The 13,964-nt window shown below is 39.9% G+C and overlaps 1 protein-coding gene across 2 annotated transcripts in view; it reads right to left on the reverse strand.

The window, feature by feature from the left end:
- The window catches only part of FARS2 (phenylalanyl-tRNA synthetase 2, mitochondrial), a 537,715-nt gene that overhangs the window by 354,470 nt on the left and 169,281 nt on the right, over positions 1 to 13,964 (reverse strand). For both annotated transcript variants that reach the window (XM_089682201.1, XM_089682200.1), the window contains exon 5: positions 5,321 to 5,452. In XM_089682201.1, the coding sequence (XP_089538327.1) occupies positions 5,321 to 5,452 (132 nt within the window). The remainder of the gene's footprint in view (positions 1 to 5,320; positions 5,453 to 13,964) is intronic.

Consider the following 13,964-nt stretch of genomic DNA (forward strand, 5'->3'; position numbering starts at 1 on the left):
TATGTAAAGTGAACTTTTACATTGATTGAGCCTTCTTTTTGATGCTGTGACCCTGCCCATCCCACTAATATTAGGCTAATAGGGAGACAGCATGGGGCAAGTAGGCTGAGATATGGTTTAAATGCATATACTGTATCTCTGGATTTTTGAAAAGTAGTTTTCATGAAAGTAAAAGTGTATGTTATTACAACATTTTTTGAAAATTAGTTTTGCATATAGTAGTGAAGGATTTCAACCCCTAACATTTATTGCTCACTGGATCTTTGTTAGAGAGGCGATTCTCTTCACTTACGGTAACAGTAACAACAGTTTCACAAGGCAGGAAGTAAGGGAAAATCTCCAACAGCAACACAGAAATAAAAATGCCTTTTTTCTAAGTAAGGAAAGGCTAGAATCCTAGGCAGCTTTTTATTTCTGCCTCCATCCCTGCTGTAGATTTGCAGCCACTTCCTGGTGAAATAATTGTCCCAGTGATAGTAACTCTTTAAAAGAGCTCTGGGTAGCTTTAAAAACCTTACATGGAACTACACTAGATAAGAGTCCATTGATGGTATCTCACTACCTATAAACAGACCAGGTTTCACCAATCACACTTTCCCTGTGTTGAAGACTATGCCCTGAAACTGGCTCTTTATGTCATGTTCTTCAGAGCTGTAAATCACTGCAATCTTATTGGAATAAAGTCTTTTACCTAATCTCTGAGCTCCTCACTTCAAAATTAGATCCTTACCTATCCCTTGCACTGATTCATAATTGACCTCGATAGTTTTCCTTCAAATATGAAAGCAATACTGGTTCACTTCTCCTAGTGACCAAATGCAATATCACGAAATGGAGGAACTCCGCGGAAGTTCCTACTATTAGAGACACTTTAGGCACCTTGAACAATCAATGTGAAATGGAAAAAATATTGGCTGTTAAAAATTTAACAAAACTGAACTTTTGTTAACTCTGGTCTTTATGGCTGCATAATCTTAACTGTACAAATAAACTATTATTGTGCAGTGTATGATTTGGTCATGACCAGATCCTTAAATATCGCTCTTGTATTGTACTTACGTAGACTGGAAGCTGTTTCTTCAAATTTGCTTTCCCCCCGCCCCACCCCACCCCTTCCTCTCTTATGAAGAATGCAAGTCCTTCACAGTTTTGATGATGTAATCTGTATGACTTATGCTTTTCTATCCCAACTGTTTTATGGGGAATTGTCATTCATGATGTTTACACTTTTTCATGAATAGTCCTCATCACTATATTCCATGTCCTGTTATACCAATATATTACATTGCAAAAAAGATATTGATAAAAATAAAAAAAATTCATGGTTTCTAACTATTCCTCAATCTATCCATAAAAAAAAAGGTTTTGGCTGGACATAATAATAAAAATAAAAGAACTTCTATGGAGGACATTGTTTTAAAAATGTCCTCAGGCACAGAAGCACATTAAGGATATACAACAAGAAGTGCTGCCTTTTGTTTCTGTGACAGGGAAGCCCAGATTCTGCATACAACCACCTATAGACATGAATTACTGTGTGCAGCTACACGCTGGTACACCCATAAACCTGCATATAGCATAAGGACATATACACTGAATGCAGAACACATCTTATCTAATTCCTACATTATACACAAGATTCTTTCAGCTCATGTACATAGTCTTGCTTGAATGTCCTGCTTTAGATCACAGCATTTCAGTGAGATTGAGTGATTTATTTAACGTCTGTAAAATGCTCTTTGGTAACTTGTAGGATTTTAAATTCTATAGTTTAAAAAAATAAATATTCACAAGAAAAAGATCCAGTAGTGCTGTGGGACAAAAAATAAACAATGTACAGGATGACCGTTGGGAGTCGGCCAACAGCTGTTGATAAATTGTGAGCACTTCTTGTCGAATGGCATCCTTCAATTCATTCAAATGACGGGGTTTATGAGTGAATACACTATTCTTCAGATCACTTCCATTTGCACAGCAAAGTCTTTTTGGTGCTCTGTAATCTCTCACGTTGAGCTGTTGAACAACCTACATTTTTTATGGATGGAATCTTAAATCTCTCTGTAAAATGATTTTCATTGATTCATGACTCAAACCTAGCTAACTTGTATGTCTTTCAGCAGACCGTCTCAGGCTCCTAACCAGTGCCTCTCTCACCCTTGCAATGTTTTCCGGCGTTCTGGGAGTGTGGGTGGGGCCTGGTGGTTTTTTGTTCATACTGTTTCCGGTTGTTCTGATATGTTCAACCCACCTAAGGACCCTACTGCGACTGTGAACAGCTCCATGTCGACCAACATAGAATTCTCGACTAAATAGCTGCAGCATTGCTAGGATAGACTCACCACTTCGAACAAAGCTGTCGAAAGCAAACAAATTATGTTGTAGCGTCCAGTGCTTCATTGTGACTGAATTGGCATTCCACTGGGGGGGGGGGGGACTCCAAGCTTGTCCCCCTCCCATGACCACTTACCGTGTGCTACCTGTTCTAAAAACTCCCATCGGTCGGCCTGTATAATAGCTTGTATATATTTTCTTTATTATGTTAAATTAATATTATAAAAGGCCTTTTTAAAAGTCACAAAAATATAAATTAATGCATAATAATATTATGTATGTTATGTTCACCCTGGTTAACAAAAGTTATTACGTTGGGAAAGGCTTGAAATTACTCTCTTTAGAATTCTTTATTACTTATATGAAGAGTGTATAGCATGCAGTGCACTTCATTTTTAGAGAAAGTAGAAGCAGTACATAGAGTGGAACTGTAACCCACGCCACCAAGAAAAAACATATTTGTGAGCAGGCAGGCTTGCAAATTTCTTTGGAATGCACATTGAGTTTGGTGCTGATATGATTTGACTCTCATTCATGATGAGTGGGAGTTATGTCATGCCAGGCCAGCCAAACAAGATAGCCAAAGATGCCAAACCAGGAAGAAGACAAGGAAAAGATGACAGCATCTCAAAGGGAGCTTGTGGACATTGTATTGATGGAGAAGAAGGTAAATATAAGCAGCTTTAATTCCACTTTAATTTTTTCCCTTTGAAAACTATCTGCCTAACTCTGGACTGAAATAGTCCAAAGTCTTTAGAATTCATTTGCTAATGCTTAGAAGTTTAATAAACTTCAAAAACTGTTGATTGATCTCTGAGATCCTTTTTGATTGGGTAACATTGCATTGCAGGTCAAAGCGACACCTTAATTGACTGAAAAGAAAAACAAAACTTATTTACTGGAATTCTTGGATCCAATTAAAGTAGAACTTATTATTAATATTTTTTAATCCCCTCCATACCCTAAAATAAATAGCTGGAGTTCTGAGGTGAACACGCTGTTGCCATTTTATTACAGGAAATTATACAGTACTGACACTGCAGCAGTTTACACAAATAAATATAAAACCATTTACATCAATCCCTACCCCAAGAAAAACATACATGTCACAATCATAACCATCAGCATGAGTACACACATTTATTTCAACTTTGTGTGGAAGTCAATTAAGATATCAGTATGATATTTGGACTTTTGGATGAATATTTAAACATTTGTACAATAGTAGAAAAATATTGCAAGCCTGTAAATTCTGTTTTTGTGCACAAATCCAAAAATAATACAAAAGGTTCCCAAATCTATTTTCAAAACTTAACTGAATGGATTCTGCATCACTTTTCAAGTTTTTTGTCACTCAGAAAAATTACTTTTGACAGATGTTACACAAATACCAATTTTAAAAAGAGTAACCAATAAAGTTTTTCATTTCTGAATCTAGCAGTGCACAAGTCTGCATCATTTAGTTCACGTATAGCTGTAGTTTAACGAAAGCTGAAATCCAGTTTTGTATTAATTCAAATAATAATTATCTTCATTTTTTAGTAAATTTAGCTGAGTTAGTTTTAACATTAGTGTTCTGTGTAATCTTCTAAATAGCAGGAATTTGATGGTGAGACATTGGGGCAATGCTCTGAGTCAATTAGGACTCTTTTGCTTTGCAATGTGCTTTCATTCTTCTTTCTTGAACAGAGAAGACAAGCATACTTCTTGTACCATCCTCCAACAGAGCTGGCAGCCATACATAATTCAGAGATCCACAGCTTCAACAGAGCTCTTGTGATATAAGATGAGAGTTGCACTCTGCTCCAAGGAAATCCTTCTGAGCAAGCTCACTGGGGTGAAACGTTTATAGGGAATGTTTTTTTTTTCAAGTAGAGACTATATTTATGCAGCCACTTTATCATTAACAGAATAAAGTATAAAAAATGAGCTATCTACTTTGTGCGGCTCTTATCTTCTTATATCTTCATGTTGCAGTGGAGACGGGGAATAGGAGCCATCACGCAGATGGTTAATGGGCATTAAGAGGTGCAGGTTTGGACCGATGCCTTGGATTTTGAGAGCTCTTGCAATGTTTGCCTGGGCATAAGGACCTAGTAAAACCAGTAGATGTGCTTGATTTCAAGCATTATTTGATAAATTGACAGCAGGCTCTGCCTCTCAGTGCTTGCCGTAGCCAGCTGTACCTGCACCGTCTCCAACCTGATGCTCCAGTAAGCACTAGAAGAGCAAGCGGCGAGGAGTGACTGACAGTCACCACTCTCTGCTCCAAAAAGCCAGAAGTCATGAGGTCATTCAGTTCTTGGTCTTAAAGTTGACATGGGACAGATTGATGCTACAGCATAGAGGGGTGTATGAATGTAAATATTTTTTTTCTATACCCCAAACTTCTCTTTTAACATACTACAAACATATTAATAGTAAACAATGCAGCACTATACATTGTGGACGCTAAAAGCAGGTTACAGGCTTCAGACTGAATTATTTGTTAGCTAGTAAGTATAAAGCACTGGATATGATCCCATACAGAAAATGTACTGTTCAAAGCTGCTGTATGCATCAAGCTCCTGAGTTCAAAATCATAACAGGAGCCAGTACTTCAAGATTAGACTGTCAGGCTCCATAGCACCCCCAACCGACAAAAAAAAAATGCAGAGCTGGACACTGAGCATCAGCCTAATGATAAGTCATGTGAAGATTGGCTTCATCTAGTCTCCTCCCATATGCCATGCCCCCTGATGCATTTCCCACAGGTTTAATCATAGAGAGGTACATATTTCATTAGGCTGATACTCAGTGTGTGGCTCCGATTTCTCTTTCTGGATTGCTATTGGATAATATGAGCTCTAACGTTCCTCAGCAGCATAGGTTACAGGTTGCCTTTACAGCCTATTCATCAACCTGACCCTGGATCACGTGTATATCAGCTGTGTATTAAGCTTAAAGTGATTATTTAGAAATATACATATATATAAATATTTTTTGTTACCTGAATTCACCAGCTTCTGTTCCATGATGCCACATCCTAGAACTTCCAACCAATTCTCCTGAAACTTGATCTCCATTTCGAAAGATGGGTGTGTAAATGGGAAGTAGCAGTTTACCCATCTAATCTCCAGTCCTGAGGATGAATATAAAATACATGATTTAAAGGCTTTACTCCAACATTGGATATCTAAGAAAACAAACAGCATAAATGTTTAATCGCTTTTTTTCCTAGCTGATAATTCTTGATACATGAAAAAATGCCCCAGTCTACTGTAATCAGAAAAACATTTTATGAAATTCAGACAGTCTGTGAAAGCAAATCAATCATGTGTCAGGTTTTTGCTGCTACCTGACAGGGAGGAAAATAAGGAAAGATCATGAAGATAGCAGGAAGTTCTGTCATTCTCAGTAAATGGGAACGACTGGTAACCACTAAGAGTGTTCTTGTATTTAGAGCTGCACATGACAGAATATGCTGTCTTTACAGACTCTACCTGCACTGTAGGCATTTATTATCCTCCATACTTAGGTATCAGGATAACGAAGTCATTCTTAATAAAAACACAGTTGTCTAAATTGTCACAGAGCATCTACAGCATATTTTGAAAGCACAGAAATAACCAAATATATACTGCTTATCTTCTAAATTAAAATAATTCTAAAAACAATATACTCATCCGCTTTTCTGAAAAGTGCATAATGTTTAAAATAAAAACCTGTTGTCCAAAGAAAAAAAAAAAAGAAACTTGAAATACCATTTTTAACCAGTTAAAGCTTATTAAAATCATAACAAAAATATTCTCTGTTTTCACCTGGTGATCTGGCCAGTAACACAACACATGCTCTACAGTGCCCCCACTCTGCATGAAGGAGCACAGGGGCACCTTTGGACAGAAGCATTATCAGTTTGGGGGGAGGGTGGTGTTAGGTGTACAAGCAAATTTAAATACACTAACACATTGGGGCCAAACTCCATCTTATACTTTATAAACAGTTACAGCAACAGTTTTTTTTTGCTTTTGGGATAAGGGTTTTATATAAATAAATAAAAGCTGATCATTGTAAGAACCCCTGTCAGTGGTAAATGGTTTGTCTCATTCCTCTAAATGCTACATTTGCGAGAGAGCTTGTTGATTTGACAAACAACAGATGTCTTGGACAGATCACCAGATGAAACTAAGGGAAAGAAAGCCTAAAAAAGAAAACAAATGCTGCCATTACATCTAGGAGTTGGTAAGCTACAATACGATAAATGTTTCCTTTTAGGTTTAATACTGCTTTAAGCTTTCACATCCGTATAACACTTACGGATTAGAGCAATTTTTACATTTGTGCTTTGGGGTTATTGCATAAATACCACTGCAGTTTAAAAAAAATAATCTATTTAAGTATGTATTCTTAACTGAAGGGCTTATTCACACCATGGTGCAGAGACATCAGTTTTTTTGCACGCGTTCTGCCAGGGCACAACAAAATCAATTGTTCTCCATGGGTCCTGTTCACACCACAACACTGGTATTATCTGCAGACTTTGACACGTGCGGAGGAATCTGCAAGGTGTATAAAACTCATTGAAGCAAGCATGAAAACTGATGTAAACTGATGTCTCTGGAAGTAAAATCTGCGCATCAGTTCTTCTGCACGTGTGGTGTGAACGGCCTCCTCCAAATCTCCAATTTTTTTTTTTTTTGCTGCTAAGACCTGGTTTTCTGTTAGAAGGTGGCTACATGCCAACAGGGTAACTTGATGCATATATTGTGGTCTTGTTAGTCGACAGTGAGTTTCTGGAACTCTGCATTCACTCTAAACTCATCCATCTCAGGTATTATAACTCAACCAACACCTGAATTAGCCCTACTAGGACTAAGAATTAGTGAATTTCCAAAACAATTTCGCAAGCTAATAATGCATATCTTAATTGCTGCCCAAATGACAATTTCTAATAAATGGAAAAAAGACCTAGCATCCTCCATTTCCAAAGTTGTGGATAGAACACACCTACAATGTTCATATGAACATTCATTCGTGCTAATTAATGGTAGCGAGGAGAAATTCAGGAAGGCATTGGAACCTTGGCTAGCCTTTGGCGAGCTTCGGAAATTATATATAACGGGCATACCTGTAGTTAATAATAGAGCGGCACAGAATGGTCAGGATAAATACGTTTTAGTTTCTGTGGTTATTATTGCTTAGAACAAAGTAATTTCTAGTCTCTGACTGTGAGGTGATAAATGTTAACTTTATTGACTTGTTGAAAGTCTTCTGACACTCGAAAAACTGTGCTATTGTCCTGAAAACAGCATTACCTGTAAGTTGTACACACCCATTATCAACCAACAGTCTGTACGTTTTTATGTATGTATAAATTTTTCATTAAAACACTTATTGTGTTATAAAAAAAAAGGTGGCTACATTCTTTCTCCATGGTCCCACAGTATGTAGTAATATAGCCACCTTTTCTTGCGTACTCCCAAGATGGACTAGGGAGTTGGGACTATGGGATTTTCAGCATGCATATAACAATGCACATGACCGCAACTAACATATACTGCTTGTTCCAAGCAAACGGAAGTGAGGAGGAAAAAGAGAGGTTCAGGAACTCACAGAGGATATTAAAAGGAGACAGAAAAGCACAGTAAGAAAAATCTGTTTTACATATAACACAGATTACAGTGCTATTAAATAGTGGATGTGTATTCATTGTTTTTGAAGAATAAGGATATAATTTAGTGTCACTTTAAACAGACCATACGCCGTATAATCTCCTTTAGCTCTACCACCAACTATATACTGTATATAAGGCCCTACACAGTCTATACAAATTAAATCAATTTGGTTAGAATATTTATTTACTATAGGCATTTATATAGTGCCGAAAATTTATGCAGCGCTATATACAGTATATTGTAACCTCACATCAGTCCCTTCCCACAAGGAGCTTACATCCTACGGTCCCTAACTCACATTCACACATACGCATACTCTGGCCAATTTAGAGAGTATCCAATTAACCTACCAGCATGTCTTTGGAGTGTGGGAGGAAATCAGAGTACCCAGGGGAAGACCACGCAGACACAGGGAGAATATGCAAACTCCAGGCAAGTCGTGTCATAGTTGGAATTCGAACCAACGACCACAGTGCTGCCCAATGGAAGTGCTAACCACTGTGCTGCCGAATATTCCATATTGTGGTATATTTCAAGAAGATATACATTTTATGTAGAAAGAAAACTAAATAGCTACCACTGAAAAATGTTTTAAAGGGCAGGATGTGCAGGAGAGGAGGGCAGACAGTATGTCTAGAAGTGGAATGCAGGCAGTATGATGGTGGGCAGTAAGTTCAGGGGACAAGTGCAGAGGGTATGACAATGTACAGCAGAAGAGCACAGAGGATATGATGATTGGCGATATGTGCAGAAGTTTAGTACATATATGTGCAAAATTTTTAGAAAGTCCATAGAACACAACACATGAGGGAGGCAGAGCCAGTGATGTCCCCACACACAAAGCGGAGAGATAGTGGAACTGCAGTTATTTGATAGTGGTATTGCTGATGTACCTGTAAACATTAAGTCGAATCAGATTGGTGGAATGTAAGTGCAGTTTTAAGTTTTATACTTGTAATTAAATAAACAAATGGTATATAAAATAAGATATTCCTGCGCCAACAAAAAAGTGCCAAATACAAAATATGTGTATCCCTCTTCTAAATTGCTGCTGTGCAGAAAATGTGAAAACACAAATAATATTTATAAATAAAACAGTGCAAAATAGACCTTCACGCAAATTTAGTAAATCACAAAACATAAATGTCCCATATTCATTGGTGCATATCTCTGTCAAAAACTCTTCAGGAAAGACACCCCAAAACCATTTGTGATGAAAGCTGAGGATTCCAAATGCTTTTAGGAAACTTCCACCTATCACCCGTGCACACCAACATCAAATACACTCACCAGATTTTGGTGAATGAAAAGCCTTTAAGGATTTTTGGGAAATCCCAAAACCCTCTTTGCATCAGATCAATAATAGCCTCCCCCACCAGGTTTGGATCTTCTTCCAGGTCCTCACTGCAGTATCCTTGTTTACTCCACCGTATCAGAGAAAAAAACTTATATAGTGTAATATTGCCAGATAGATGTTATAACAGAAGATAGAATCCAGGCCACTCACATTTTTCCAACTTGTAAAAGGCGCATTTATTTAAGCCAACACCAGCCTGATATTAGAAACCAGCAAACAGCCACAAAATCCAGGATTCTCACATCAATAGAAGCCAGAAAGAGCAGAGGAACAGCAGAAGACCAGTCTAAATCCCTCAAAATGGCCGCTGGAACGCACCGCCCGGCGTGCGCTCCACTCACCGGAAGTGACGTCAGACGTCGGATGTATGGACCGGAATTGCGTCAACGTGTTTTTCGCCCCTCCCACAGGGCACGAAACACGATGACGCAATTCCGGTCCATACATCCGACGTCTGACGTCACTTCCGGTGAGTGGAGCGCACGTCGGGCGGTGCGTTCCTCAAAATGGCCGCTGGAACGCACCGCCCGGCGTGCGCTCCACTCACCGGAAGTGACGTCAGACGTCGGATGTATGGACCGGAATTGCGTCAACGCATTTTGCGCTCCTCCCACTGACGTCACTTCCGGTGAGTGGAGTGCGGTGCGTTCCCAAAAATCATTAAAGGCTTTTCATTCACCAAAATCTGGTGAGTGTATTTGATGTTGGTGTGCACGGGTGATAGGTGGAAGTTTCCTAAAAGCATTTGGAATCCTCAGCTTTCATCACAAATGGTTTTGGGGTGTCTTTCCTGAAGAGTTTTTGACAGAGATATGCACCAATGAATATGGGACATTTATGTTTTGTGATTTACTAAATTTGCATGAAGGTCTATTTTGCGCTGTTTTATTTATAAACAAATGGTATACACTATGAGGATCCCTCTGTTTTTGTGATCTGCTCCAAGAACTTGAGCACTGTCCATGGGTTCTTGCGAGGGTTGCAGGAGGTGACTAGAGAGAGGGCAAAGATCCCTGCTGTGGGTTTGCATTGCTGAGATTGTGTTGACTTTAATTAATAGTAAGGTCCATCTAAGGATACACCTGACTGGGGCACTGAGGTGTATGAAGCCATGGAAAGGAAAGTCAGGAAGTTAGCCAGGAAAATATGTTTGGAACATAACATTGCATTACTACTACAACTGAATGAAGCATTATTGTCATTTTGGATGTTATAAGGATTTGTTTAAGCACAAGTTAAAGCACAGAGACACTTTACAGTTTATTACTTTTTTTTTTTTTTAATAACAGACATGTTATACTTACCTACCCTGTGCAGTGGTTTTGCACAGAGCAGCCCTAATCCTCTTCTTCTCGAGTCCCCCGCTGGTGCTCCTGGCTCCTCCCCCTTGACCAGTGCCCCCAATAGCAAGCTGCTTGCTATGGGGGCACTGGTGCGTGCTCACTCCTAAGCCCTCCTCTATGCATCCACAAGATACAAAGAGCCGTGGCCGTAGGGTCAAGTGGCAGATATAAAACGTAGGAATCGAGAATAAGCTTAGTTGGTTATCAAGCCAAAGGTTGGTAACAAGTGATTGCAGGTTCAGATCAATCAGAAGCATAGTCGAGAAACAAGCCAAAGGTCGATAACGAGTGCTAGCAAAGATACAGACAACAGCAAGAGTAACAAGAGTGAGATATTGGCTGGAGAAAGCACAATAATCTGGCAAACAGGAAGTACAAAAGGCATGGCCTGAATAGGAAGTTCATTGGAGGAGCAAAGGGTTCAAGTTTCAAGAGAAACAAGACACAAAGCAAAGTTGTCCAACAAATCAGGCATGGAGCTGTTCGGCATCTCAAGTGGCTCAGAAAGAAGTGACACTGCCAAGCACAGCAGAGGTTTCAGGTTTAAATCTGGGTTCTACCACTATGAAGATAAGGGTCATCTGTAGATAAAAACAAACTGTGCATCTTTGAGTAAAGTTTGTGTATGCCATTTACGTACCTCCTGAAGCCTGACTAGAATACTCCCAGGATATTGCTAAGAGAGGCATAGTCATTACTGCTCACCTTCATCATCACAGGAGCGAACTCTCAAATGTTGAGCTCAGGGCTACTGCATTAGGGGAGAGAAAGAGCATGTAAAGGGGTCTGAATCAGGGAAATAGCTCACTCTTGTGATGGTGGAGGTGAGCAGTATCGACTGGGCCTCTCTTAGCAACATCCTGGGAGTATTCCAATCAGGTTTCATGAGGTACATATATGGCCTAATCCTATATCAACTTTAGTTAAAGTTACACAGCTTGTTTTTATCTACAGACATCCCGTACCTACATAGGCAGTTTTTTGGCAAAGTGAACTAACCCTTTAAGAAGGGTTTGGGAGGTGGTAGTGCTCAAGTCTATGATGGGGTAGTTCGCAGAAGACAGGCGTAGAGAGGAAATGACAGCTTTTAGTATCTGCAGGAGAAGAGTGCAGAAAGTATGCTGGCAGGGAGTATGGAGTGCAAAAGGTATGGTGGTGGAGCAGTACACACAGATTGCAATTCAGAGGTTATGGGAAGGGAGGGTGTCACGTACCTGGTGTGAAAGGCCAATGGAGAGAGGGCTTCCCTTGCGGCTAAGTTCCAGACTCCTCTGAGAGTGGGACAGCAGGAGTCAGGCCCAAAGTGGCACAGGTCGCCTGTAGGAGTGCTTGTTGGTGGTCCACCCAGGAGCACAGCTGATGCACTGAAATGAGGTTTACAGTAGTCGGTTCAAAGCCAAGGTTCAGTACCGGAAGGAGATCAGAGCAGATGTAGTCAGATGGGACAGCTGAGGTCATACACAGAGTAGCAAGAGAGAATATCCATTAGCCAAGCCGAGGTCAGGTCAGGGTTTAAGCAGAGAAGACAGGTTCAGGAGCAAGCCGAGTCGGTAACAGGAAATCACAGGTCACAATAGCACAGGAACAGGAAATCAAAGCATAGGAACAAGGTACTTCAGAGCCAGAGCTCAATCAGCACCTGAGAGTAGTGCAGGGCTTCCTTTATAAAGGCTGTTTGACACCAAATTTGAGCCGATGTGAACTTCTGCGGCCATGGAAGGTACTGGCAGGGCTGCAAGGTCTCCTAACACCTCTGCCGAGGACAGAGCCCTGACAGAGGGGTAGTATGTGTAGGAGAGAAGTCCAAAGAGTATGACAGTGGGACATATGTGTAAGGGAGTAGTGTAGACAGTGTACAGATTGCGCTCACAAATTCACAGCAGCAGAACACTAAAGGGAATCTAAAAGTGCTCAGCACTGAACACTCCTGGGTTCTCTGTTTTATGAGGAGAATGGTGAAAAAAGTTGGTTTATTGTGGTGGTTTGGGAGACGAGGAACAGCCAAGAGTGGATTAAAACCAGAAACAGAGCCACACAGTACATGTGGTTGTGCTTCTAGTTTGTAGCAGGAACATAGTCACAGTCGTAACATGTCAAACACAGTACAAATATTTTTCTTATATACGTTTGCAAATATATGTGGAAGCCAAACTGTCTCATCAAGGCCCCTCTGGGAAGTGTGGTCTTTAACCCTTTTTTCTAAGGTATGTTTCTAAACATACTGCTATTCAGGGGGTTAAAGCAAGCTCTTATGGCTTTAGAGACCACTTTGTGGGGGCTATGAAGGTGCAGCTCCCCAATCCTTGCCAGCGGCAAACTAGTAAATGATTTTAACAGTGAAAGCAGGAGATAATCGGGAAACATCTGCTCTCCAATTGCCCATGCGATCAATTAACTCGGAAGTGATGTTTCTTCAGTCACTTCCGGGTTCACAGCAGTCATTCCCTGGCTACATTCACCATTAAACATGCAAGGACCTACCAGTGGTCCAGCACCACTCAAGGGCAGCTAAAGACCTCCTCAATTCATAACTAGCTTTATAAAGGAAGCCGTATATGGAAAGGGGCATTTCTCCAATACAATCCGATACCCCTTATGATTAAGTCGATGACGAAACGCATCAAGGGAAGTGACGTCAAGATGCACGCAGGAACCGGTAGTTGATCGGCGGTCATTTTGGAGAAGGGAAACGATCGCATTTGAAGTACTTGGATGTTTTTCCTGGATGGCTGTGAGGTCTATGTATTTACAAACAAGTGATTTTAAAGGCTTTTTTGATGTAAGCAGTATGAATAAAGGTCATATTATTATATGATTGGCGGTATCACACTATTATGTCCCTCATATTTTATCTCTGGATGGAGTGAAGCGCCTGGAGTCATTGGGATCATTGAGATTAAGGAATCCAGGGAGGATTGTGGAGATTACCTATTCCTGGGAAAGCTGTTGGATCAGTATAAGCATGTGTTATTTGGAGTGTTGGTAAGGGTACCCTTACTTTAAGTAGAAGTGCACACTGGTTTGCAACTTTTTGTGGCACTGAAGGGTGATTCACACACACAGTGTTTTCACTAATCAATTCACGTTTTTTTCACGTTTTTTTCATTTTTTTCACATTTATTCACTGTACGGAGTGCAGGGGATGAATTGAATTTATGTTGTATGAAGGATAATGCACTATGTGATACTTTTCTTTTTTTGAGGTATAAACATCTGGGAGATCGTTGGAAGAATTTTGAACAGTTTGAACTATTTTTCACTATGATATTTTAGGGTAAT

Source organism: Staurois parvus, unplaced genomic scaffold (genome assembly GCF_062004578.1).
Source record: "Staurois parvus isolate SC_StPar_1 unplaced genomic scaffold, SC_StPar_1.0 ptg000287l, whole genome shotgun sequence".
Lineage (NCBI taxonomy): Eukaryota > Metazoa > Chordata > Amphibia > Anura > Ranidae > Staurois > Staurois parvus.